At 48.1% G+C, this 26385-nt stretch overlaps 8 protein-coding genes across 8 annotated transcripts; 3 read left to right on the top strand and 5 right to left on the bottom strand.

Annotated features, from left to right (window-relative positions):
- Positions 1-442: 442 nt before the first annotated feature.
- TRIREDRAFT_82317 (uncharacterized protein) lies at positions 443-1257 on the bottom strand (the record flags this gene model as incomplete). The annotated part of the gene is made up of 1 exon (XM_006969542.1): positions 443-1257. The coding sequence occupies exon 1, from the start codon at positions 1235-1237 to the stop codon at positions 443-445; it is 795 nt and encodes a 264-aa protein (XP_006969604.1). The 5' UTR covers positions 1238-1257.
- Positions 1258-1719: 462 nt separating this feature from the next.
- Positions 1720-3891, bottom strand: TRIREDRAFT_23408 (uncharacterized protein). The gene is made up of 6 exons (XM_006969537.1): positions 3666-3891; positions 3589-3609; positions 3073-3480; positions 2680-3007; positions 2435-2557; positions 1720-2374 (listed from the first exon to the last, which is right to left on the bottom strand). The coding sequence occupies exons 3-6, from the start codon at positions 3238-3240 to the stop codon at positions 1743-1745; spliced, it is 1251 nt and encodes a 416-aa protein (XP_006969599.1). The 5' UTR covers positions 3241-3480; positions 3589-3609; positions 3666-3891; the 3' UTR covers positions 1720-1742.
- A 739-nt stretch (positions 3892-4630) lies between these two features.
- Positions 4631-6585, top strand: TRIREDRAFT_70319 (uncharacterized protein; the record flags this gene model as incomplete). Its single annotated transcript, XM_006969563.1, has 6 exons — positions 4631-4830; positions 4897-4976; positions 5047-5174; positions 5238-5965; positions 6036-6183; positions 6238-6585. 6 exons carry the CDS (start codon positions 4631-4633, stop codon positions 6583-6585), a joined length of 1632 nt encoding a protein of 543 aa, XP_006969625.1.
- A 1490-nt stretch (positions 6586-8075) lies between these two features.
- Positions 8076-9471, top strand: TRIREDRAFT_70327 (uncharacterized protein; the record flags this gene model as incomplete). Its single annotated transcript, XM_006969562.1, has 4 exons — positions 8076-8406; positions 8487-8578; positions 8637-8816; positions 8878-9471. The coding sequence occupies 4 exons, from the start codon at positions 8076-8078 to the stop codon at positions 9469-9471; spliced, it is 1197 nt and encodes a 398-aa protein (XP_006969624.1).
- A 1613-nt stretch (positions 9472-11084) lies between these two features.
- Positions 11085-15970, top strand: TRIREDRAFT_112222 (uncharacterized protein; the record flags this gene model as incomplete). Its single annotated transcript, XM_006969561.1, has 5 exons — positions 11085-11432; positions 11513-11711; positions 11778-12902; positions 12967-13973; positions 14057-15970. 5 exons carry the CDS (start codon positions 11085-11087, stop codon positions 15968-15970), a joined length of 4593 nt encoding a protein of 1530 aa, XP_006969623.1.
- Positions 15971-16199: 229 nt separating this feature from the next.
- Positions 16200-18102, bottom strand: TRIREDRAFT_82309 (uncharacterized protein; the record flags this gene model as incomplete). Its single annotated transcript, XM_006969541.1, has 5 exons — positions 17667-18102; positions 17453-17606; positions 16917-17391; positions 16541-16858; positions 16200-16481 (listed from the first exon to the last, which is right to left on the bottom strand). The coding sequence occupies exons 1-5, from the start codon at positions 18067-18069 to the stop codon at positions 16200-16202; spliced, it is 1632 nt and encodes a 543-aa protein (XP_006969603.1). The 5' UTR covers positions 18070-18102.
- A 995-nt stretch (positions 18103-19097) lies between these two features.
- On the bottom strand, positions 19098-19939 carry TRIREDRAFT_70341 (glycoside hydrolase family 75; the record flags this gene model as incomplete). The annotated part of the gene is made up of 3 exons (XM_006969540.1): positions 19098-19358; positions 19433-19776; positions 19837-19939. 3 exons carry the CDS (start codon positions 19937-19939, stop codon positions 19098-19100), a joined length of 708 nt encoding a protein of 235 aa, XP_006969602.1.
- A 2078-nt stretch (positions 19940-22017) lies between these two features.
- TRIREDRAFT_70329 (uncharacterized protein) lies at positions 22018-23659 on the bottom strand (the record flags this gene model as incomplete). Its single annotated transcript, XM_006969539.1, has 3 exons — positions 22018-22587; positions 22654-23219; positions 23281-23659. Coding segments are annotated over 3 exons (1515 nt in total), but the record flags the coding sequence as incomplete, so codon positions are not given.
- Positions 23660-26385: the final 2726 nt, after the last annotated feature.

Here is a 26385-nt window from a genome sequence, read left to right as displayed (position 1 = left end):
TGACTAAGCTGGCATGATTCCATGCATCGGACGGCCACTATCTGGAGATTCGATGGTCATTTCCTGGAAGCATAGCTGTGAATTGCTGTCGAGGGGGCCTGATGAGAGCATCTCCGGGAAGCCAGATACTAAGCTGGGTGGCTGTAGAAGAGGCTTGCTTGCATGATGCATGACGCATGTCAGAAGGGACAGGCACAGCTTGTGCAAGGTGCAGGGATCTGCTCAAGTAATGTAGAGTCTCAGCTGGACGAGAATCGGACAAAAAGCCATTTTTGCTGTATCCGACCTTTTCTCTTCTATCATGTCCAACAATAAGAGCTTGATGTGGCCATATATATCGGACGCTGTCTTCCCTGTCTATCTTATTCACGACGCCATCCATCTATGCACATCTAATGAACCAACACCCCCTTCACGCAAACATCTCCATACTATCAGGATATCACCAGTCATCGTCGTAGTAGAACTCCATGCCCGTCCGCTCTGCCAGCTGCAGCATCCTGTTCACCAGTTTCTCCACGTCATCCGTCTTGATCGGCAGCCTGTGGTCGCCATTCCACTCCAGCAGCGTCGCCGTCCCTTGTTTGCTGTACTTGTAGAGCTTCCGGTGGTTCTCCAGCGCTGCATCCTGCAGCCCGTGGACGTGCAGCGTGGGCGTCAGCAACAGGTGCGTCTCGTCCTCCTGATCCTCCTGAGGCCAGTCCGTGAACCTCGGAATAACGTCGCCTGCACTCGCTAGATGTCGCGGCGTGGGAAGCGTGCCGGTACGGTCAATGTGCACGACGGGTCCGGGAGCGGCCATGATGACGGCGAAGCGAAACTTGATGCCCGGCAGCGGCCTTTTGGTCTCGTCCTCGATGTGGTCCTGCGCCCAGAGAAGGCTGGCCGAGATGACGCCGCCCTGTGAAAACCCCAGCAGTCCTGCCCACTCTCCCGTGCCTTCGTCCTTGTCCATCGCGTCGCGGATCTGCCTCACGATTCCCTGGGCCATCTCCGTTGCGTCTGTGGGCTCGTGCTTGTCCCTGTAAGCCAGCCAGCGCTTGAACGGCGCGAACTCGGCAAAGATGGTCACGATGGCCTCATGCGCCTCGTCCTCCAGCGGGCCCTCGGCGAAGACGAAGCGAAACTTGTCCTTGAGCCGGGCCATGATGGCGCGGCACTGGATGCGGAAGATTTGGGCGTTGACACCGGCGCCGTGGAGGCAGAGAAGCCGGGGGAGGGCAAGATCTTGGCTCATTGTGACCTTTTTTCTTCTGTGCCTAACGAATGACTGCGTGACGAGTCTGTGTTGGTGATGAGGTTTCCTTGTTCCTTGTAGGATTACGCCGTGTTAAATATTCTAGTATGCCGACTCGCCTTATTGCACATGCCTCACATTTGGGGTCAGTTCGCATCGAATCATATGCGATGCATGACAATCGAACCCCGCACGCCCAGGGTTCATTTTCCGTTGCTGGGCCAAGTCAGATCGTCTTCCTTATCATGCTGGTCATACGGAGTACGGAGTATCTATTGTTGAGGCATAAATGGGGTATGGCCGGCAGCTTCAGAGCTCAGGCCGCCTTGTGTCACAGCCTGTAGTACATGCAAGTCATCAATCGAGAGGAGCGAGAATCGACGTAGACGAGAACAGTGATTTACTGAAAACATTTGTAGGACGCAATCGGAGCATGAGTCAGGTGCAATTACTCCAGCATCATTGGCCATGAGTACCGGCACGCACATCCATCAGCAAGGCCCGTCTAGAACAGAGTTCCATCGCCTTCAATCAATATCGGACTCGATCGAGTCTCCGGCCGATGCTTGGCAGCCAGCTCCCGGCCGCTCTTCCAAGATCCAGCCTCCAGCAGCTGTGGCAACGAGAGGGAAACTCCCTGAGGCGCCAGGATATCGTTAATGTGCTTATGCAGCTCATCAAGAAGGGCGACCGTCATGGCTCGCCACTCCACGATCACATCTCCGGTGGATGGGAAGAGCGGCAGCGCCTGACCTGACGCCTCGAGTCCCTGGGCGAGAACCTCTGGCTTCAACTTCAAGACGCCCATGTCGACAAAAAGGCCTCCGTTTCGATACTCGGGCAAACCAGTTCCTTTGTCGATGTTGATCCATTTGCGCTTGAGGATCTTCATGAATGGCACGGTGAGGGAATATCCGAGCCATTGGGTGAGCTTGTGGAACGGATGGATTCCCGTCGTTGGATTCCCGCTGTCGCCAGATCTCTCCTGTAATACGCGAAGCGGCCATGCGTCCCCAATGGGCTGGCCGTTGATACGCGGGCGATTTGACGGCCACGCAGGGAGAAGAAGCCTCTGCAGGATATCCCAGAGGGCTTCGTAGTCTAGATCATTGTCCTTGCTGATAGCGAGCAAATGGTCTGTATATGATGAATGAGCGGAGCTCGGGGTGTGGGCTATGACGCAGCAGTAAGACTTACCAACAAGCAGCCCTGGTCGTCCAGTTGCGCCAAAAATCTCTGGAAGCGAGAGCAGGGACTTTCCAAAGCTGTTGAGCAGCTCAATCCTGGATGCAGCGCCGACAATGGGATTCTGGGGGCCAACTTGAAAGTGGTGAATAAACGCATCCTCGGTCAGTCTGCTAAGGGCATGCCCTGCGTAACAGGTCCCGTCAGCTGTCTGGCAAGAATGTCGAGAGGAAGCTTGGATGATAGGAGATATATACCGTCCACTGTGGCCTTGTTGCCATCCGTGGATGCACTGAACGCCCCGTCGTTGAACATGTACAGCGACGCGACCGCGATGCCTTCACTGCGGCCATACGCCTGGTCGCCTCCAGGCTCGCGGAACGCCCAGGTGTCGCCCGCGCCAGCGTCGAGCAGCACAGACACGAAAAAGAGGTCAATCAGGCGCCGAGTGATTTCCACATCGGGCACCTCGCTATCTTGCCACTTCTTCACCAGGTTCTCCAGCCGCGGAATGCCGCCGATACTAAAATGCTCCCATCGTCCATGGGGCGGGATCTCTGCATATCGGTCGGGGCCAAAGTCTCGCTGTAATTCACGCGCGTGTCAACAAACAAAGCTAAGAGTCTCCTGCTGAGGAGAGTCACACTCACCGAAATGACACCGGCAACAAATTCCGCCGTCTCTTTCATCCACGATTCGTCAAGCTCAAAGTTACTGAGGCCCCCATTTCGGGCCGCTTCAAGCACGATCCGCGAGCGCTCTCGGACGGCCCGAAGGCTTTTGAGGTACTGAATGTCGGACTCAAGCGTGGCCGCCATTCTTGCGTGACCCTGAATGCCTTGTCCAACTGGAAAAACGAGTTTGAAAGAAGCAATCGGATTGCTTGGATGCAGATGTATGTTCTCAGATTAAGGACGGCACTAAGCAGAGGATGATGACATGCTCCCAATTCCGACCCAACGGCCCCCAGATGCCCCGCCTTATTGCGATCCCCCGCAGGCGGAGCGCCGGAGCTTGCCGAGATACACCGGACGGTGCCGTCGAGGGTGAGCTGAGTCCTGATGAGCGGACGAGGGTGAGATATGTTTCGTATAGATAGATACAACCGAATGGTGATGTTTCACAGGCGCCTCGTAGACTTTTGGGTATGTAGGGGGAATTCATACCTTATAGTATGACTTCTTAATCTGGATAAGGTACATATATTCAGCTGGGAGTAAGAACGTGGGGCAAAGATACCTACCTGGTAGATAGTAGCAACTGAACGCGGCAAAAGCGTCCAAATGGAGTGGCAAGAGCGTACTACCAGACCATGGCAAGAAACGGCGATCAAAGGACAGGAGATAAGAATGTGTTTGGTGAGTTGCTCCAACAACTACCTTAGAGTTGCTAGACAGCAAGCAGGAAACGGGGCTCTGGTAAACAGAGTCACAGCTGTAGGTTATGCTGGACCCTTGTGCAGTACCGCGCAACAAAAGTCGATGGGAGACATTTTCAGCTTCATCAAGAAATGATCCTCAAAGAAACTCAAAGACTATGAATGGATGTATTGTGAATTCAGACAGGAGATCCCTAACACTCCTTGTCTGCTCCGCCAGAGGAGTTGTAAGATAAGAGCCATCCAGGAAAGCCGATCGCAAAGCGGGCGGGTAGTGGAGACACGAACCCCATGCCTGGTGACTCCCAGCGTCTTCACTTCTTATCTCTGCTTTGCACTTACTATCCCTATGGCTGCTCTCGGTGTCACCCCGTATGTAGATGATAAGCCGCGATTCCGGGAGCAAAGAGCATTGCCAAACTGACGATGGGAGTTCACTTATCAATGCCTCGTTTACAGTCCACCGATGTAGGGCTACAGGCTTCAGCCCATCCCAGAGAACGAGATCGGCACGTCGGCGAACAACTCCCTTGTACGGAGTACTAATCAACTGCTTGTTTCGCCTTAGCAGAACCTGAATATCTGGTCTTGTGACGTCGAGGTAACGCCGATCTGAATTCGATGTGAATGTCTCAAACGGATGCCTATCGTAATAGTACATAGTTGTACAGGCCGGCAAGACATGGCTGGGATGAAAACGCGCCGCAAATCTCCCACCTTTGCAACCACTTGAATCTGCTTTTGCTTTCGCTTCTCCGTCCTCAATGCCCCAGCCTTGGGCTTCTTGAGTATTCAAGGACAGCATTCGGTGGATTGCATCGCTATACACCATGCAGCGCCAACCCACCCAAGCCGACACGTCCCAGGTCCCTGGGACGGTCCTCCTTGTTGACATTGACCACAACAGGCAGACACGCCATGCCTCGAGTCAAGACGACATCATACTCATCCCCACACCGTCAACGGATGTAAACGACCCCTTGAACTGGTCGCCATGGCGAAAGCGTCAGCACCTCATCTGCCTGATTGCGTGAGTTTGCCCGTCCTGAGCTGGTATTTGCGCCGGCTAACTGAATCCGCCAATGCTGTGCTACAGCTACACACTGTTCAATGGCATGGCGTTATCCGTTGTGTATTCGTTATTGGTGCCGCTGTCTACAGCTCTGCATGTCAGCGGTAGGGGACTACGACCAATGTGCCCAGACCAACCTCCAATGGTTTGCTAACAACATTTTCTCGAGTACAGTCGGCGACCTCAATCAAGGAACGGGCTACATGTTCTTGTTATGTGGCTGGGGCCTGCTCTTCTGGCAGCCTTTTGCTCTCCAGTACGGCAAACGGCTGACATACCTACTCTCCATGCTAGGCATCGTGGTAAGCGACGGAGGATCTCAACCTCCTCCCATCTATTCTGATCATATTCTGATCATATCATAGGCTGTCTCCGCCTGGAGCCCCTTCGCGACAGGCCAAGGCCAATGGATTGCCCGCAACGTTGTTGCCGGCTTCGTCGCCGCGCCAATTGAAGCCCTGCCAGAGACATCCATCACTGACATTTATTTTGCCCATGAGCGAGGCACCTACATGGGGTGGTATGCATGGATTTTGGCGACTTCGAACTATTTTGCGCCCGTCATCTGCGGCTTCATCAATGATAGCATGGGTTATAAATGGCCCTTTTACTTCATGGCTATTTTCGGCGGCGGTTGTTTTGTATTTCTCTTCTTCTTTCTGGAAGAGACAAATTACGATCGCCCGTTGGTGGGAGTCAACGCTGCTGAAGCTCGTGAAGCTACAAGTGAAAAGACAGCATCATCTTCGTCAACAGGGGCAGCTGCAGGCAACGAGGGCCACAGAATGACAGCTTTCTCCACAGATGACAGCAACAGTGCTATACTCCAAGGTGAAGAGAAGAGCTATTGGCACAAGCTTGCTCTGCTTGACAAGCCGCGTGCATTCCAGATGCATAGACGCGCCTGGCAAATCCTTAGATTGATCGCGTGGCCTGTGGTCTTCTACTCGGGCTTCTCGTACGGCACGTATCTCATCTGGTTCAACATACTGAATGCAACCTCGTCCATCGTCCTCGGCGGTGCTCCTTACAACTTTAAGCCTAGCATCGTCGGCCTAAGCTACCTTGCGTGTGTCGTGGGCGTTGTTCTTGGGTAGGAAATCAGCCGACTTCAAAGCTCAGGAGCAGAGAAAGGTGAACTGACGGCGTCGTGTACTTCACAGATCTGCTTACAGCGGCATCATCTCGGACTGGTTCATCATCAAAATTGCGCGACGCAATCGCGGCATATTTGAGCCCGAGCAGCGCCTTTGGTTGTTTGCATTGACAACAATACTTGTGCCGGCTTGTCAGATTCTCTGGGGCGTTGGGGTAAGCAAGTAATTTCTGATCGTCCAACAATGGAAATGCTGACTCGAGGAAAAGGCCGCTCACCATGTCCACTGGTTTGGCCTCATTGTTGCTATGTGCGTGCTGGCGGCCTGCAACACAGCTGGCATCACGTTGTCGATTGCATATCTCGTCGACTCATATCGAGAGATATCAGCAGATGGCCTGGCCTCGTGCATCATTATCCGTAATACGATGAGCTTCGCCATCAACTACGGCATCACGCCTTGGCTGGACGGCCTAGGACTGCAGAACTGCTTCGTCAGCGTGGCTTTCGTTGCTCTGGCCATTTGCTCGACATTCTTGCCAGTCATCTGGTTCGGCAAACGGCTTCGCAACATGAAGCGCGAAAGCTATTGGCGGGAGGCCAACCTCAGAGAGTAGTAGCACATCATATGGAATCCAATGCAGCCCAGAGAGGTGAAATATTCGAGGGCAGAGATCAAAGTCTTCTTCACATTCAAGGCAAGCCTCGACAATGCAATGAAAAATAAAAGGGAAAGCAGCCTGTCAGACGTCCATCGACATCCACCCCACCAACGGGCCCAAAGGCAGCCGTCGATAGGGTCGAGATCATCAAGAAGAAACAACTCTCTATACAGCAGAAGCGCAAAGCTTTGCCGCCATCCTTGCGGATGGTGCGAGAGGACCAGAAAAGTATTCACTCTTGGATGCCGAGGATATGCAATCATCAACCAGGGTGGATTCGATGGCTCTTTTGGGAACCAAAGCGAGAGACGAATACTATAGAAATGATTCTCCTGTTGGCCAGTGTGTTAGCAAAGATGTTTTCCGCAGCGCGAGAGGCGAGCAGTTGGGGGTGCACATACTGAAGTATTGTCGACGTAAAGAAGAAAAGAAGAAAAGAAAATCTGAAAGGCTCGGCCGCGAGTCGAAATTTTATACCCTGCGCTCTGGCTCGGCGGGCCGCATCTCGGGCCGACGCCTTCCGCCTGCAAGAGGCGATGTGGATTATTACATAAGACTGAAAGCTGCTCTTTGGAGCGGAAACAACTACATGTACCTCGTAGTAACACCATCCGTACCTATGCTCATGGGTAAGGCCTACCTATTCACCTCTTTCAGGATGCCGAGATAAACTGATCTGTTTCCAAGACAGACGCATGATAAACTTAGTCGTGGATTGCTTGGTACTAGCTGGGCTGGATAGCCACTGCATTCCATCATCTCGTTTTGTTGGACAACTGAAAGACCCAGGACGAATTAGGCAATTCACTGTGCCCGCAGCGATCCAGCCCAGAAAAGAGGTTAGGGATCCGTTGAGCCACACAATATCCAGACACCCAGGGTGCGGAGATTGCGAGCGGACCTTGCAACTCCTCATTGCTTTAAGGTCTCTGGCGGAGCGGCGGAGAAGAAATCACAGCAGGAAGATCTCTTGATGCTTGCACGATCAGCTGAGGCTCAGAGTTGCGCCATTTTGTTCGCGCACCGGGGGTCAGAATAAACACGGCGAGGGTAAGCCATTGCGAACTTTTGCTGCTGGTACGGAGGCTCGCTTTCGCTCCGCTGCCTTCGTTCTCGCCTCCAGAAGGGCGGCCTTCCACTCTGCTCCGGAGACGCTTTGACCGAAAGTGGGCGTCTTCGATATGACCAGAGATGCCATCAACTTCATTTGAGGCTCTTGTACGAAGTCCGCTTGAGTGGGTATGCGGATAAATGTGAATGTTCATCTGTAAGTGGACTTAGATGGAGATGTAGATTGATGAATGGGATATCGTTCGATGGATGCGTTGCGTGATCGAGGGTGATGTGTATATAAGTGTGGTTTCACGCTCTTTAATGGCTAGTAACAAGCCACGAACGAAAAGCTTTACCCCAAATTCATCTCAGATCCAACACCAACAGATATCATGTCGCCCGTCTCTGCCATCGCAAACCGCACCGCCTTGGTGTTTGGAGCTTCTGGCATCACCGGATGGGCCATTGTGCGGGAAGCGCTCACGTATCCAACAGCGACAACATTTAGCCGCGTCATCGGACTCACAAAGCGGCCTCTGGATCGAGAAAAATCCTTCCTGCCAGATGATAGCCGCCTCACGCTGGCTCACGGGGTGGATCTCACCGCGAGCGTAGACGATGTCGTGGCCAAGCTGGCCGAGATTGACGGCATCAAGAACGTCACTGACGTGTACTTTGCTGGTACGAGCCCACAACCTCCTGTCAAACTAGGCATGATTCGAAGTGGACGGAAACTGACTGCTTTGCAGCATATATTCAACCCGCTGGGACTTCGGACTTTGTAGGCTTTGACATTCTTAAAGAGGTCAACGTCCGTATTCTTGAAACAGCAGTCCAAGCGGTTGAGCGAGTCAGTCCAAATCTACAGTTCTGGACTCTGCAAACAGGCGGCAAGGTTATTCTCACTCATGACCAGTGGATAGGTTCCTCCATACTGACTCCTCCTGCCATAGTCGTACGGGTTTGTGCATGTTCCGCATCTGGGGTTCCCGAAGGTTCCGGCCAAGGAAACAGACCCGCGTATTCCACAGCCATATCAAGACCAAGTCTTCTATTATGCTCAGTACGATGCTCTCCAGAGGCTCTCCGTTGAGAAGAGTTGGAGCTTCGCCGAGATTCGCCCAGATCTAGTGGTAATGACCTCCCCTGTTGCGTCAATGATGTTGGCGGTTGACTGATTAAAATTTGATATAGATTGGCTTCGTACCCGGCGGCGGCAACGCGATGAACTATGTCCAGGCCCTCGGTATTTTCCTAAGCTTCTATGCTTATCGTCACCAAGACTCTTCCGGAGAGAAGAAAACTATTCCATATCCTGGTCCTCTAGCTGCTTACAACAGCCATTATACCGAAATCGGGCAAACAACATTGGCTAGAGCACACATCTTTGCTTCCGGCCTGAAAGACGCCCAAAGTGGAGAGGTTTACAACGTGGGGGACTCTCCGGTCACTGCAGGAAACAGCTGGGCTGAGAAATGGGCGTCCATTTGCGACATGTTCGGCCTCGCAGGCGTCCCGCCTGAGGAATCCGCCAGCTTCAGTGTGGCAGCCTACATGGCGCAGCATCGCGACGAGTGGGAGAGCTTCGAGACCCAGCATGGCTTGATGCCAGGTGTCATCCAGAGGACAAGCTGGGAATTCATGGATGTGCTCACATCGTTGCCCGTGTTCGATCGGCAGTATGACCTCACCAAGGCAAGGGCTGCAGGGTTCGAGAGTCGCTCGAATGTGCTCAAGAATTACGAAGAAGCCTTTGGCTTGATGAAGGCTGCCAAGATTATTCCTTAGTCTTCGTGATTGCTAGTAGGCATAGTCGATTATACCTTATGACATGCCTTTGCAGTCTTACAATTGCACTGCTCAGCTGACCTGTTTAACATCTATCTCCCTACCTTGTACGTTCTCCTCAGTCCAATTCAGGGTTGACTGGATGCTGCCATCCTCAACATACTCAGGCCACGATCGTCTGTATCAGGGGGACTTGCTTGCACATAGAATGGCCAAGGTGATTGCTTCAAGAGACGATCGGGTGAGAAGACAAACGAAGGATCTGGCGCATGTGCACGTATTGACAAAACATATGGTTGAAGCAACCTATAGACAAGAACACTAGGCCAAACCACAGCTTGGCTGGATCAATGCGAGGCTATCGTGAGAACAGGCGACATGGCTAGCAACAATAATACAAAGAATTATCTCGCAACAGTCTCATGCAGAAGGATTGAAGCAGGTTGCATGCAGATTCAGGTTCTGGAGAGAAACGACTGAACCTAGGTCCTAACAGTCACTGGTAGCTTCACCATCGTGCATCAGAGCCACCTACCTAGCCACTTCAATCAGTTGACAAGTCCGTTTCGACAACGAGCTTCACTTTGGAAAGACAACCTACTACTAGGTCAACTCACTTCTACATACCTTGCCGTTGCATTGAAGGCTGCACAGGGTTGCGCCACATTTGATCCATCAGCATCCCGTGTTCGTTTAGTGCAGCCCTCCTGAACAAATCGACCGACTGGTGGACAATTTGCTGCACCGAATCTTTGAGCCGCATTGGGATCGTCTTCCTCTCTCAAACCCCCCACTGTGTGACTCCGCTTCGGCATCTCCGCCTTGGAGTGTCTGTCGACCCAATGACAGCTCAATATGCAATGTAAAAATAGCAATAGGCAGAGGGTGGAAGAGGCCGGCGTCTTGTGCATTCGGGGCGATAACGTCTCGTTTAATAATCTGTTTGCTGCGGGGTTCGTGATTAGTAGTATCATTACCTAGTCTACCCATTTCAGATCAGCGAGCACTAGTAGGAGTCGACTTGATATGAATAAACTTGTTCGATAATACCTGGGGTTACTTAGGGCTAGCAAGCTCAGTATGCTCAGAAAGATGGATGATGCCTGGAAGGAGCAAGGTATGTTGCCTTGTTTTGTGCCCAAAGGAGTTTGTGATAGCTCGCTGACCGCTCAAAACCGGTGCAACGTCCTACGAAGGCTGACGGCCCCGAGGAATATATCGTGTCTGTTGCCTACACGCTAAGCGTACAGGGGGCTGCTAAGCTGGATCATCAGCCGGAAATCATGCGGGCAACATGCATGAGGGATGTCGCCAACAGACATGATAGGCTCACTCAACTGCACCTTATGTTGTATTGTGGAGTTGATTATAAGGCTGAGAGAGCTTTTGCTGCACAAAAACCCGAAAACGCTTTGGCCAATGCTGAGAGCTATAGGTAGTTTCAACTAAGGTACTTTAAAAGAGGATGAGGACCCCAGCGAGGGTTTATTAACACCTTGATTGATAGCTGCTTCATGGAAATTCCTAGGCATAGAGGCATACCTCCCCCATTTTATCTTTGCCAGTGTTCTATTTCCAGATCCACCCGATAGTCTCCGCCCGTCTTTGACGCCATGGCGACTAATGGAGGAGACAAGAAAGTAATACCGGAAGATCTGGAGAATGATAATCGCGATGTTGCCGATCTCTGGAAGCAAGCTCTCAAGGAATACAAGGGCATTGTAGGGTTTGACCTGCAGCCCAAGTTCAACAATGTTCAAGCCATGATCGATTTTGGAACGAATGAGATGAACTCGTTTCATAAGTTTCGACACAACACCAAGAAAGTGGATAAGCTGCGCAGTCTCTTCGCGGCCAACATCGACTACATAGAGAAGGGGGCTCAGCACCTCATCAGCGCGGCTGTCCCTGCATTCCCTCCAGCAGCTGCTATTGGTACCGCGATAACATACCTTCTTTCGGTAATGCCCCTTTCTGAAGACGGCTGTGGATCCGGAAGAATCTCCAAAACTGACACTCTCTATTATGTATCTCGCTATAGGCCTGCAGGCAGGTATCAGCAGACTATGATGTCGTCGTCGTCTTCTTTGACGACATGAATAGCTTCCTGCAGCGCGTAGTCATCTTGGAGACTCGCCTGCCACCACACAAGGCGTACCAGAACTGTTTGATGGACGTCTTTACATCTTTTCTGACATTGACTGGCTATGCGCACAAGTACATAGAACTCGGCCGTTTCAGTAAGTGTCGCAGAGGGCATTCGAACTTTCACACCAAAAATGCTGTGATGCTCACATGAATTGCAGAGAAATGGATCACCAATCTGCTTGAGGGTGAAGACAGCGACTTGGGTGGTGCTCGAAAGAAGATGGATAAAAGTCTCGCCCGGCTACAAAATGCCACAGAGTTCGCCATCCTTGGTAACAGCGAGGAACTCAAGAAGATGAGTGCCGAACTGCAAATCAACCAGACAGCGCACACGCAAATGCTGGAGGAGCAAAAAGAGGTCATGTTCAACATCAGTCAAGATACTGGGAGTATCCGTAGCGACGTTGCCAAGCTCCTCAAGGCATTCACAGAACAGAACGCAAAGCATGACCACAAAGGGAAGCCATCCAACCAGGACGCTGGAAAGCCAGCTTCCGCAAATCAGGTTCGAAATAGAATGCCAGATATCGAGGGAGAGGGCCATGAGTACAAGGTCTTGAAGGAGACGCTGATCCCGGACACTTGCACTTGGGTCTTTTCCCAGCCTGAGTGGGAGGCATGGATCAAGCAAGACGGAGAAAGCACTGCTCTCAAGCCAGTGCTTGCATTATCAGGACTTCCCGGAACTGGCAAAAGCCATCTTGCGGCGTCAGTGTACGACAAGCTCTACAGCATTGCGAGGGAGGACACGACCCAGCGTACCTGTGTGACACAGTTCTACTACCGAGAGCAGCAAAAAGACCTAAGCTGGTTCAAGAGCGGCCTGATCAACACCATTAGTCAGGTAGTTGACCAGAGCGTGCCTCTTTGCGAGAGGATAAACGCAGAGATGGTCCGCGACGAAGTCTACTACAACGTCTTTGTTTGGCGGGACTTGCTGCTCAAGATATTAGGCCCAGCATTCAACAAGGACTCTCCAAACCGTCTTTTCCTCCTTTTTGATGGCCTGGACGAGATGTTTGACTTTGCCGAATTCCTCGAGTTTGTTAGGCTTGCTAGAGAGCAAAAGTTTAGGATGACGTTTGTCGTCACGACTCGCCCAGATCTTCTGCAACAATTGACGGAAAAATTCGAGGTCAGCAACATTGAAGTCACAAAGGAAAAGCAGCTGCAGGACTTCAAGACCCTCGTGTGGCATCGAATCAACGATCTGAGCTACCTGAAGAAGTTTTCGCGTTATGTCCAGCAAAGAATTGCGGAAAAGGTGGAAGAAGTATCGCCGAGTAAGTCTAGAAGCGCCTACTTACCGTTGAACGAGGGGACTCTAATCGTACATGAAATCGCTAGACTTGCTGTATGCTGAACATACTCTGGAGAGGCTCAACGCACTCGGCCGCGAGGGAGCTGTTCTTCAGGTGCTTGCGCGTCCAATGCCAGAGACATTGCACGGCGTATATGAAATCATGTTGGACGAATGCCAGCGCCGAATGCCTGTCGCCCGCCAGCAAATTGCATCCAAGCTGCTGCATTGGATTGCCTTTGCATATCGTGTGTTGAACCTCGATGAAGTAACATCGCTGCTCGTGTACCTTTCCAAGGATGATAGTTTTGATCTGGAGGAAATCCCCGAAGTTGCTTCCAAGTTCCTCAAGGTTGGAGACCCTGCGTTTGATGCTCAATCAAGAGAACTTGCCAACAAAGACACCTCTACCGGCTCAATCGAGGATCTCGAGAAGGAGGAAGCTGCATCTGACAATCAAGACAAGATGTACAACGATGGGGCTCTACCTGTCAAGTTTAAAGAGAGATCAATGCGGGCATTTTTTAGAGATGCCGCCAGCGGCAACTCTCAATGGCATCTGAAGGCCTCAGAGGCGCATCGTCAGATCTTGTTGGGCTGTGTTGACCTCGTCAAACCAGAGCCTTTGGGACCGGGCCACAAGATCAGCGACGGCTTGAGGTTGTACGCGGCCTATCGTCTGATCTCGCACTCCTCCCAGCTCGTGTGGGAGGACTATACGAGCCCAGAGAAAGCAGAGGTCATGGAAGGGTTAGCTATGGCTCTTTCGCATACCGACTTTGCAGAAACACTCAGTCGCACCGGAATGACCTATACTCGGGGCCTCAAAAGCATATTGAACGACAGGATGGCTGTCTGGGCAGAGTCTCTCAAGGTGCCTGAGATTGCATCTCTGTTGAGCTCGGATGCAGCTGCATGGTGGGCTGACGTTGCGGCTGATCCTCGAAAGTGCAGATACGGGATGTTGAGGGGATATGTTAGGCGCCTCTACGCTGCGGCTGATCTTGATGAGGCTCTTACTGCGTATAAGCTCATCTATGGACTGTCAGGCACTGTAAGTTTGAACCTAAAGCACCAAGTATTCCTTTCATGTCTTGTTACAAATCACCCAATATCGAAACTTACCATTTATTTTAGTCTGGACTTGACCATCTTCTTCTCGACAGCGCCAAGAGGAACTTTCCGGATGAAGTTTCAGCAGTGGCTGCTACGGCTTCCGAAAACACCTTGAACGGTGACGAGAATGCTGAGAATCAAGCCACGGAAGGCCTCGGCGAAGAAAGGAGTTCATTAGGCTTACCAGGAATTTTCGACGAGATCGAGATGAATGCAACGGCTTATCGAGCGGTGGGAGAGATCTTTTACAACTACGGCTTCTATAAGCCAGCTGATTTGATGTGCATTAAAGCATTCGAGCTTTATCGTACCACGGACGACGTCAAAGAGAAGTTCAAGACGTCGATTCTGCGTTCCAAGGTTCTGTGGAAGCTACAGGAGAAGGATAAGGCGATTGAGGTTATATCCGACTGTGTCAAGGACATCGAGACGGCCGATGTCCCTGCCTCACTGAAGCGATCAGCTCTCTTGGCAAAGGCCGAGCTTGAAGGAAAGCTCAAGATGCGAGATGCCGCGGCCAAGTCCTATGCAAGAGCGAAGACAATCGATCCCACCGGTACAACTTCCGGGGATGCGCTTGAGGGAGAGATCGAGCTCTTTGAGAAGGTGGCAGATTACGCTGGATATTTTCGGACGCTGAAGAGCTGGAGTCCTATTGACAGACTGACCTGGATGGCGTGGAACTATTGCAACCAGGGACATGAGCGGCATGACAAGCTTCGCTCCCTCGCAATAAGAGAGGGCGAAGTCGACTTTCTGATTGATGCCTATCAGGATGCTATTCGGTTTCTCGACCGGCTCAACTCTGGTGCTCCGCTGCGTCTTGAGTTAGCGGTTACTTATTTCAGAGCCAAGGGAGATTTGGAGAATGCTCGCAAGACCCTGGATGAGATATTCGCCAGCACCTCGGGCGGGTATCCGTACTCTATCACGGACGAGGAGCCGCAGACCATGATGCAGCGACTGGTAAATGTCATGTCTGATGTTCTCTACGAAATTTTCCGGGGCTCGCGAGATCCCAAGGTTAAGCAAGAGGCCCTCGAGTCACTCAAAAACATCATGAACAGGCCGCTTTCTCTGTCGGTGCCGATCTATACGAGTCTAGACCTGGTCTATCGCCGCATTGTTCTTGCGTCAATGTGTCTAAAGATGGGACAGGCAAGTGAGTTTCAGGAAAGACTCCAAAGCGTCCTAGATGATTGCTTTGCAGGCCTAACCGATAAAGTGTCTTGGAACGATGGACAAAATATGGAAAAGCTGGCCCATGCCCTAATGGTGCTAAGCAAAGCTCTACCGGAAGGACAAGATATACAGCGCTATGCGCGCATCGTCATATCAGCAATGTTCTCCAAAATCACTCATGTCACGGAGGAGGAACTCGAGCTTTGGGAGAGAGCAAATCAGTCCAGCGACAGAAGCGATGATGATGAAAGCGACGATGAAGATACTGAAGATACAGACTCGGAAGGTGTAGTAGCTATCAAGATGGTTGGGACAATTGAAGGGCTAGCCCCCTACGAAACCATGGCCAGTATTAGGAGTGGCAAGAAGTCGTCACCGAGAGACGAGGGAGATCTTGGGAACCCCGAGATAGTCGTTTGCAGTTGCGACGGTGGCATCTGTAACCCCGTGGCTGCATTTGCCTGGTGGGGACATTCTGTGGTTCATTATTGTACAGAATGTTCAACCACCCTAATCTGCGAGCTTTGCTACAAGGCCCGACATGATCCTGAGACGGTGGGATCGCCCGCCGTCATGCACTTCTGCGACAAGAGGCACAGTTACATCAAATTGCCTGTGGAGGGATGGCAGGGGATCAAGGATGGAGTGATGAGATTGGAAGGAGAAGAGCCTGTCAAGTTTGACGACTTTCTGAAGCATCTGCAAAATGACATCTGCCGAGATGCCTGGGATCGATACTGGGCTGGGGCCTGATGACTGATGGGATTTGAAATGTATGAGATATGATATACAGGTACTCAGCTGCTGCATCTCTTGTACTTGAGATATGTTGATTCATTGCTGCCGCCAGTGTGAGGTAATCGAGGTTGGTTTAAACACATGCCCAGCTCCAGCGGACAATGTGTCCACGTGCCGAAATAGTTTGATGCGAGTAGTAGGAAAAATTATGTATAAAGAGACCGTCAAGTTCTTGTCGACGAACCTACTCCTTTGGCTCGGCAACTTGCTCAATATCTACAACTCCGTGGTTTGTTGAGCCCTGAACAAGATCCGGGTTTTCAGCCTTGAGCTTGGCAAAATTACGCTCAGCCTCCCAGGCCCAGATGCTGTCGCTAGCAAAGACGAGGTCCATCTCCTCTAGAGTTCGTTGATTCGATTCGGGGTACAGAGCCCACACGACGAGGATGGACAGGGCGTTGACGGCGCCAAAAATGTAGAGTGTCTTTTCGTTGAGCGCCTTGAAGATCGTAGGAAGCAGGAGCACCTAGAGAAGATTAGACCAGAAGAGCCCAGACGGGAGAGGAGAATGAAAAGTGCACTTACACACCAGCCGTTGCCAATGGACCAGCCAACGACACCCCAGGCATTTCCCTTGGCTCTAACCTGCAGAGGGAAAATCTCGGCCGGATACAACCAAGGAACCGTCAGCCAGGTAGCGCCGAAAATGGCAGTGTAGAGGAACACAAAGAATGTTGCAGCGCCGCCGATGTGGCTCTGGCTTGCTTTGCCTGAGGCATTGATGGTTGCGCGAGCGAGGCCACCGGCGACGAACATGCAAATGCCCTGGCCGACAGCTCCCCAGTACAGAGTCCAACGGCGACCTATGCGATCGATGGTGAAGACGCAGATCAGTGTGGCGAACTGCTCCCGTGTTAGTGTGATGGAATCTTTGAGGTGAGGAGGTGTTGGCTAAACGTACCATGTATGTGATATTGTTGATCCCGCTAACCCAGAGTCTGTCCTTTGCGCTGATGCCAGCAATCGTAAAGATCTCAGGGCCGTAAATGGTGATTCCCGCAATACCGATCCACTCTTGCAATATCTGGAGCCAGATGACCAGCTGCACGCGCCGGCCAGTGTGTAGCTTTCCAGACCCAATGCCAAAGAACATGGAGAAGTAGCTCTGCTGCTTGGCGGTGTCTACTTCAAGCTTGTGGATGTTGACAATATCATTGTACTCTGCTTCCGCCTTGAGGCCGTCCTCGCCCTCATTGCCACGGAGACGACCAAGGATGAAGCGAGCCTCTTCTTCACGACCCACTTTGACGAGCCAGCGGGGGGATTCAGGCATGATCCAGATGATGAGGAACAGAAGGATTAGGGGGAGGATCTGGAAGGCGACCGGGAATCTCCAGATGAAGGAGGATGTGTTGTCGTGATATTTAGAAGTACCACTGCCACCGCATTAGGGAGACTTTCCACAAGACTGGGGATCCTGAGTGAGGAGGCACGTACAATTCCAGCCAGTAGGCTACAACAACACCAAGAATGTTGAGGGTGAACTCAATGGAAACGAACTGGCCTCGAGAAGTGTGAGCAGCAGTCTCGGTTGCCCACACAGGCGTGATTGCGTTCAAGATTCCAGTGCCGACGCCGTTCAGAACGCGGGCTGTTTCATCTCATCATCAGTAATAGTTCGGTTGTGATTGTCCAAGAATCATCGACATACCGCAAAACATCCAGTTCGCATTCATAGCTGAGGCCTGCAGGGCGGCTGCGCAGACACTCCACGCACAGGCAATGGCAATTGTTTTGATACGGCCATAGCGATCACCAAGCCAACCGCCAAGCAGACAACCGCACAGCGTTCCGGGGAGATAGTAGACAGCTACGATACCGCCCTGCAGCAGCGGCTTATCGACGACGACAATGTTCTGGTCTTCGTCCCAGTGGCCAAAGCCCATGCGCTCGGCATAGTCGCGCGTCGTGTTAACACCGCCCATCAATCCCTGATCATAGCCGAAGAAGAAGATCGACAGTCCGGCCACGAGGCAGACGGTGTTGAGCAGAGTGGTTTTGTACAGCTTGTTGGCCACATTATAGCTGGCCAGAGGTGAGGTGAGGACGGTCATGGCGATGATGCTCGGTTGCACCCGAGAACGAAGATCTTGTGCTGTCTGTTGAATGTGCTCTCTCCGTCATTCCTCCCCAGGATTGAGATGCCAGACGGGGGTTCCTTTATATATCTATATGATATCATCGTGGGACATCCGAAGATCGGCATCCCGCATGGGATTAGGCAGCATCAAAAAGCTCATCGTTTCCGAAGGAAATGGTATCCTAAAACGGGCTCCCTGTTCAGAATGAGGGGATCCCATTCGCCAGCTGAGACGCTTAAACGCTTCGTCGGAGCCATCCGGTCGCTGTCCAATGATGAGATGGTATCGCAAGAGAAGCCTCCAGTTTGGGGTTCTCCATGGGGAAAAGCTGGAGCTGGCTGATACTAGTATGCCCGGAATACTGTTCTTGTCGTCACTCTGTTACAGCCCTCAGGGAGCGTTGACAGCCCAGCAACGCGCGCCATCGGCACGTCTGTCGATCGCTCCGGCTTTTGTCGGTTATTATGCGCACCAATGATGTCCGTGGGCCTGAGTCAAGAACTGGGACGAGTCGGTGGAGCTCTAAGCCATCACCACCGGTCACTTGTCGAAGCTGATCTCCGCTGAGAATCCACAGGCCCAATACGGCAGCCATGCGCACCAATCATCATCACGATCCCCAGGTTTTCAGAATCACTACTGCTATTAGTAGTATGAGGAGCAGCCTTGTCTGCTCGTGTCATACGAAGTGGGCAGAGTACACCAAGAGAAGGACAGCGTATGATTCGCCCGGTTCGATCCTGGTGAGTAAGCTCTTCCGAGTCACATGCTGCAGCCAAGCTTGCAGTCAAGCTCGCAGTCAACGGGGCGTTCTTTTTCGACACCATTTTAGATCGAACAATAGTATTATTGTGCTTCTTGCCCCTGCTTTATTCTATCATACGCACCTATATTGGCGCACTATGTATTTACTGTATCCGCGTCTCTTCTGTATAGCGGCGGACCATGTCTTTTCCATCCCAAGTCGTAGCCGATCAAGGTTCCTTCAATATTGAGACACTTCAAGCCCGGAGACTGGCAACGAGCCTGTCTCCCAGCGCCTTGATGCTGTTCTCAAAGTCGTTGGTGTTCTTGGCCGCCCAGTTGGCGCCATTCTTGCCGGGCACAGCTCCGGAGCCGGTAAAGCCAATGAACAGAACGTCCTTGGGATCGTGGCCATTGTTGCCGCTGAGGCCCTCGTTGGGGAAGCAAAGTTTGCCCAGAGCGAGGGAGGCCTCGCCAGTGGAGGTGCCGCCGTTGGTATCACCCCATACGCCATAGAACTGATGAGTTGACTTTTAATCAGTCTCTGTTACACGCCGTAGTTGCTAGCTAATTGGGAACAGCTGTCACTTACAACCTGGTTGTTACAGACAACAGCCATAACGCTGAGAGGCTGCATGCCCGAAGATTGAGGGTTGAAAGACGGGTTGCCGCCCGAGTTGCCGAAGACGACGTACGGGTGAATGTTGGCATCAAGGTCGGAGATGCCAAATGTTTTTACGGTGTCTTTAAATGCGGTCTGGCTTTGGCCGGTGGGATCGTTGGCACAAGCGCCAGCCGAGTTGTTGGCGCCATCGCAGTCAATGTCCAGGTTGTCATAGTTGCCTGCGCTGCCCTTGAGGAAAATGGCACCTGGGAGATCGCCGCAGTAGACCGCGCCGCCGCTAAAAGTGCCCGACAACTTGTTGGCACATGTTCCTGCCTACGAAGGCAAAGGGTCAGTACATTCAGTCGATGCTCATAAGTCTATCTAGCCACTTGCCCTGTGGTTATCGTAGATGGTCTTGAGGTTTGCAGGGAGGGCGAAAGCCGAGGCGACGGCGCCAAAGGTAGCAAGGCCGAGGACAGCGTTGGATCGCATCTTCATAAATTATTACTAACTTAGAAATATGAGAGTATATACAAGGACGAGACTATGTTGATCGATGTTCCGCAGATTGTACCAAGGGGGGATGGATCACTACTTTATACCCTTTCTGAACCTCAGATCGACAATTCCGCAGGCGTATCTGACAACTTGGCAGAAACCCCCTGAACTACCATCTAAATGTTAAGTATTCGAGCATACCCGTACCAACCGGCTGTCGTTCGGCCCTTTCAAACGCTGACGTGAAGATAAAGCAACTTCCTACCGGCTGAAGCATTACATCGAGGGATGAAACAGGAAGGTACAGGAGATTCGATTAAGTAAGATTGGGGATTATCAGGACACAACTCAGCGTCTAAGAATTCTTGTAACGTAGTGTCCCTGCAAATTATGCGGGGGAACCAGGACCCGAAAGTGAACCACATGCTGGAACCACTCGGTTTACGAGGTCTCTCTTACTTGATAGGTGTACGCGCTACACTAAAAAGAGCCAAATACGATGACATGTCGGCATGCAGTGGATAGATACAGGGGGCAAAATTAAGCATGCTTGCAGATCTCGGCGCCGCTACTTTGTCCTCGACAGGGCGTCCGATTAGGTTGTAGATTGTCCCTGTCGGTGAAGATGGTGGGTGTCATTCAAGGCCTCCTCACTCGAACGTCCTTCCCTTCTTTGCTGAAGCGTGCCACGCAGAATTGGCGGCATATGATCCGATAGGTGCCTTTGGAATGTCCGGCTCGGCAACCTCTGAAACGAGCCTGCAATACGAGACCTGGGAGAAATTGTTGACGACGAATCGGAGTGGAACGTTTCTCTACATATACCCAGTTGTACCATGCAACACTTCATGATAGATGCTGCTTTCCCGCCCCCGGAGGGCAAATTCATCCGCCGTAGTACCGTGGTACACCATTACCATCGTCAGCACTGGCACAAAGTTGAGAACAACTGACTCCTCGTAGAGCTACGGGCTTGACCATGACCATACAATACATGCGGTTTCGACAGTCGTCTGCGGCTCCTATATTACCTAGAGACACAGCAACAGCCATTGAAGCACTCGTAACATTGTGACCTCCACTGTTGCATATCTGCAAATTCCGGGTATGCAACTCTCTGTCACCCACATTAGAGACGACGTTTTTTTGTTATAGCTTTCTGCTAGCCAATCAACGTGCAGCGAGCGACGAGCTTCTAGTCCAATGACATCCGTTATAGAAGCTTTTAGTTTAGATGGTATCCAGGTTTGACTTGCCACCCAGTGTCTATCATGTTCTATACGTGCAATCATCAGTCTCTTTTCGGCTGTCAAACACTTGCCTCACATTTGTCAGGCAACACCCTGCCTTCGGACTCAATTTGATGTTGCTTTATTGACCTGCTGCTGAGAAGAGCCAATTGCCTTAGTATTCCACCTTGCCCGCTGATGCATCATACGGTGGGTTCGCGTGAAGCTTAATGCTCCTCCAGATTACTTTCGTCACCACCCATTCCAGCCCTAGATAATACCGGCCAAGAGTTCCCTACCATGAATGACTCGTGATCACCGGAAAGCAACGCTCCGTAGCATTCTCCTTGATCCGATTCGTGGGGCTATCCTTCTCTGACCTGTGCTCAAATACATATGTACTGGCCATTTCAGTGCTTGCTAGAGCGCTAGCAATTGGACGATTTTATCCACCAAAATGTTCGTGTCGGTCGCTGGCTTCTCAGTCTCGGAGCAGATACGCGAGCGAATCAGATATTGTTATCATCTTCTAAGCTTCGCGCCTCGACCCCTCTGAGCTACGTTAGAACCCCGGTACCAGCTCAAGAGAGTAAAGGCTTCATCTCATCCTGCAAGACTTCAATTACTGGGTAATTGCAAGCAGTAATGAAGCTTTAGAGAGGCATACTACGTAACCCACCTCAGACATTCCACATGCTAGACAGTGCATAGAGAAGTGTCGGTTTCGTCTGAAGACGGGCTACAGCAGTCTCGATTGACTTCAACAGCCCCTCATTTGAGCGAGATATATGAAGGGAGAAACGAAAGGAGTAAGCCGCCGCCTGTTCTATAATGCCCGCTGAATCAGTTGCAAGGCAAAACATAGGTGCAAAGCCTGTGACGGTGGAAATAAAAGGCCCCGAATGCGAGGATGCCGCCAGCGACGATGCCCAAATACAGCCGCTTTCCGTTCCTCTCGTTCACAGCCTTTGAACTAGACCTGTCTGATGTGTAGACGAAGTCATCCCAAGCGATAAAGACGCTTCTCAGCCAGAACTTGTATTGCCAATCTGGAAACATGATGGAATTTCTCTTGGTGCCCTTGTCAATAAACCAAGATGTACACCCTGTTGCCCAGACAAGGTTTCCGGCCTTTTGCTGAACCGTATCGATGTCTTCCTTCTCGGCTGAAGGTTTGACAGACACGATATCGCAGGTAGGTCTGCAAGCTGCCAGCGCCGCGGTCCTTTGCCTCATTCCATTGAGTATGGGCCTGATAATTCGCAGTGTAAAGTTAATCTGGCATTCTGTGGTGTAGATAACAGAGAGATGCCCGCTGAGAGTGTTGGGACCCATCATGATGAAAAAATTTGGGAATGCTGAAAGACACGTGCCCAGATATGCCGAAGGAACTCCCTCGCTGGTTTTACTCCACTGAAAACTAAGTCAGACACTGCCAGAGACTTGTAGCATCGATTATCTCAGAGTCGTTGTACTGACATGGTCTTGGATGCTGATGCCTCCTTCACCAAAGATCTGCAGTGTCCCAAAAGGCTGTTGCGTCGCGAAACCTTGGGCCAGCACAATTGCATCAGCATGAACAATCTTTCCGGCTTTCGTCCGAACGCCATTCAATACAATTTCCTCCACCGGGTCGTCATATATGAGCTTGACATTGTTCTGGTGCAGACTAGCTAGGTAGCCAGTATCGTTGACGCGCCGCTTGCACCCAATCTCTGTTTTGGGCACGAGAAAGTCTCGATATTGGGCGGGCGCATTCGCACGGATGTAGTCAGAGGCTTCGTTCGACCAGCCTCTGCGGATCTCAGCTCCTGTTCCTATGTCGAAGCCCGCAAACTCGCGCTCCTGGTTCCAGTATAGCTTTGCTCTGTAGATTCGCATCGCCAGAGGAACCCATTCCATTGTCCACTTGAAAAGGGCAGAGTATTCTGGGTTTGGGCGTTCGGCAAGCCAATGTGCCTGCCGACAGAATTGTGTCACAGTTTTGGCTGCTCCTGGCCCTGAGCTGACCTCTGGGATTATCTGTGTCGCAGAACATCCATTTCCTACAAGTGTACTTGTTACTATCACGACGAGAAGTATGAGAGGATGGTGTATAAAGCTTACCGACCACAACAAGGTCTTTGCCCTTCCAGTCAAATGTATGGTCCCACTGTGCCGTGTGGAAGATCTTCCCATCAAAGCTTGAAGCGCCTGGAATGGTGCATTTCTTGGGGACAGAGAGTGTACCGACCGCAGATATCAAGATTCTGCTGCGGCATTCTGTTACTTCTGATGTATGAAGATCTCGAACCGTGACGTGCCACATGCCGGACGCCCCATCCCAAGAAGCCTTCTCAACAAGACTCGCAAGCCGAACATGTTTGGGGATATCGTATTGAGCTGCTACTTGAGTGAAATATTGATGTATCTCTGACTGAAGGGCATACTTGCGAGACCAGTCCGGCTTCAGTGCAAACGAATAAGAGAAGAAGTGAGACGGTACCTGCCTTAAATTATTAGAACCCCTAGGCCATGATCTAGAACGGCTGGTTTAAAACCAGCTAGCTAACCAGTCAGCATAAAAAGAACTACTATACCCTTTTTAGTATAGTAAATTATATAACTTTAGTTCTTAAAAAGTAAACCAGCTGCAACCCTAGTTTATAATATATTACACTTATAAAGGCTGCCAAGATGCCTATAATAAGTATAGTTACTAGTTAAATAAGGAAATTCTGCTAGTATTAACTAATTTTTAATAAGCTAGCTAAAGCTATCTAGTTTAATTAGTTAGTACTAACTTATTTATTAGCTATAATAACTTTAAATAACCTACTGCCTACTATAGCCTAGTAGCTACTAAAAGATATTATTTATAATAATAATAATAATAATAATAATATTAATATAGCTATTACTATATAGGTATATATCTTTATAAAAGTTAAAAAGTATTAAGCAGCCTATTTAGTAAGAGAAAGCTAGCTTCTTACTTTATTAAACTTATAGCTTTATTATAAGGAACTCCTTAAGCTTTTTAAAATAATATTTTATAAACTATTTTATATAAAAAAAAGTATATTTTTTAGCCTTTATAATTAGCTTTATATTAATATAAGGATTAATAAAAGTTAATAATAACCTTTTAAATATAAGGTTATAGTATTTCTTTAAATTTATATATTTAATAAGCTATAAAGAAATACTGCCTTTTACTTTTATATATTATAATTAAGTATATTATAGTTATTTTATAACTTAATTTATTTTATATAGTATTTATATATAGCTTTTATTTAATTACTAAATTTATTATATATCTCCTTAGTTATTAAGCTTAAAAGGAAGAATAAAGGCTTTAATAGCATAATAGGTATAATTAATAACACCTTAATCCTAGTATATATTCCTTTTACTAATTAATAAAGATTCTAGTCTTAAAAAAATAATATAGCTTAAAATATACTTACTTATATTACTTTTAATAACTTATTTTATTATATACTTACTAATACTAAAGGTTCTTTTTTAAATTTATTACTTTTACTATAAGTAATAATAAAATTCTTTATAATTTTAGTTAATAAATACTATTTTAGTAATACTAGCTTTACTTTAAAATTTAAAATAATAGTACTTTATAGCTAGACTTATTATTATTTTAATAATTAAGAAGATACTAGTAGGAAATTTATAATAGTAAAGGAACTTTATAACTTATAGTATTCTTAACTTTAAATTAAGGTTAAGTAAGTCTTTAGCTAGTATAAGTGTAAATAAAAGATTATTTACTATAGCACTACTAAGTATAAGTTTATAATATAAATCTTAATTATTTATATAATTACTAGGCTTTTTAACTTTATTAAACTTAGCAGCATGCTTTTTAATAACTAGTATTAGCTTAATAAATTTAAGTTAATAAAAAAAAAATAACTTTACCTTACTTAAGCCTACTAGTATATAAATTTTATTTTATTACTATTAAATAGTATTTAGTAATAAAATCTTATTATAAAAAATACCTAAGCAGTATATTAAGATTATATTAATAATAATAATAATAAGGAAGAAGATAATATTAATATTATATAATAAAAGCTAGTTATAAGCTATAGCCTTATTATATAGCCTTACCTCCTTTTTAATTAAGCAGCTAGTATATAGGATTTAAAGGCAGAACCCCTCCTTTTAATTAGTTAAAGCCCTAGAGCTTTAAAGTTATATAAAATTAGCTTTAATTTTATCTTATATAAGTAAGGTGCTTTATACCTCCTTACTTTTAAGCTTTTTAAGCTTTAATTTAAATATAATTACTTATTATTACTACTGCTTACTTAACTAGATTCCTTATTTTTATTATATTTTAAAGCTTTTATTAAAAGTTACTTAAGCAGCTATAATAGTTATAATAAGGTTTATAATAGTAAAGCTATAGCTAAATACTTTTTATAGCTATATAATTTTTTTAAAAATTCTTTTTAAAAAAGCACCTTTTTTATAAAAAGAAATAACTATAGCTTTTATATTTTAAAATAAGCCTAGTAATATAAAAGCCCTTATTAAAAAAGTAAGAATATATTAAAAAAGTATAACTTATTTTAAGTAGATTTACTAATAGTAAAAGAAAAAAAAAAAGCTATAAAAAAAGCTTTTTAAAAACTAAAGTATTATTAATGCCTTTTTAAAATTTAAGTAATATAAAAGTAACTTTTTAAAAAGTAAAGGAGAGGTTAAGGTTAAGAATATTTAATAAATAACTATTTATATTAATTTATACTTTTATAATAGCTAGTTAAGTAATTTTTAATAAATATTTAAAAAGGCTTTTTAAAAATATAAAAAAAGTAAGATAAAAATACTATTTACTTAAAAGTATATAAATTTAAAATCCTATATATTATAAAAGTAATACTTTAATAAATAAACCCTTAAGTAAAAAGAAGACTTTAAAAATAACTAGAACTACTTTAAAAATTAAAATAATACCTTTCTTAAAGACTTAATTTACTAAAGCCTTTATTTTATTATAGTTTTAAAAAATATATATTAATAAAAGAATTAATTACCTTATAAGTTTTATATTTATTTAAATTTATTAAAAAAATAGTTTTTAATTACTAATAAGAAAATATATATACTTTACTTTTATAAAAAGCTTTTTCTTTTCTTAAAAAATTAAATTTTATAATATAGCAGTAAGGTTTAAAAATAAAAAGGACCACGAAA

This window comes from Trichoderma reesei (assembly GCF_000167675.1).
Source record: "Trichoderma reesei QM6a unplaced genomic scaffold TRIREscaffold_35, whole genome shotgun sequence".
Lineage (NCBI taxonomy): Eukaryota > Fungi > Ascomycota > Sordariomycetes > Hypocreales > Hypocreaceae > Trichoderma > Trichoderma reesei.
Note: the sequence above shows the minus strand (reverse complement) of the source record. Positions and strands in the feature narration are given on the sequence as shown.

Coding starts and splice junctions, on each gene's coding strand:
- TRIREDRAFT_23408 (XM_006969537.1), bottom strand. CDS start 3,240: ATGGCGGCCACGCTTGAGTCCGACATTCAGTACCTCAAAAGCCTTCGG. Junction 2,558..2,679: donor CAACAAGGCCACAGTGGACG/GTATATATCTCC, acceptor ACCACTTTCAAG/TTGGCCCCCAGAATCCCATT. Junction 2,375..2,434: donor ACGACCAGGGCTGCTTGTTG/GTAAGTCTTACT, acceptor CATCATATACAG/ACCATTTGCTCGCTATCAGC.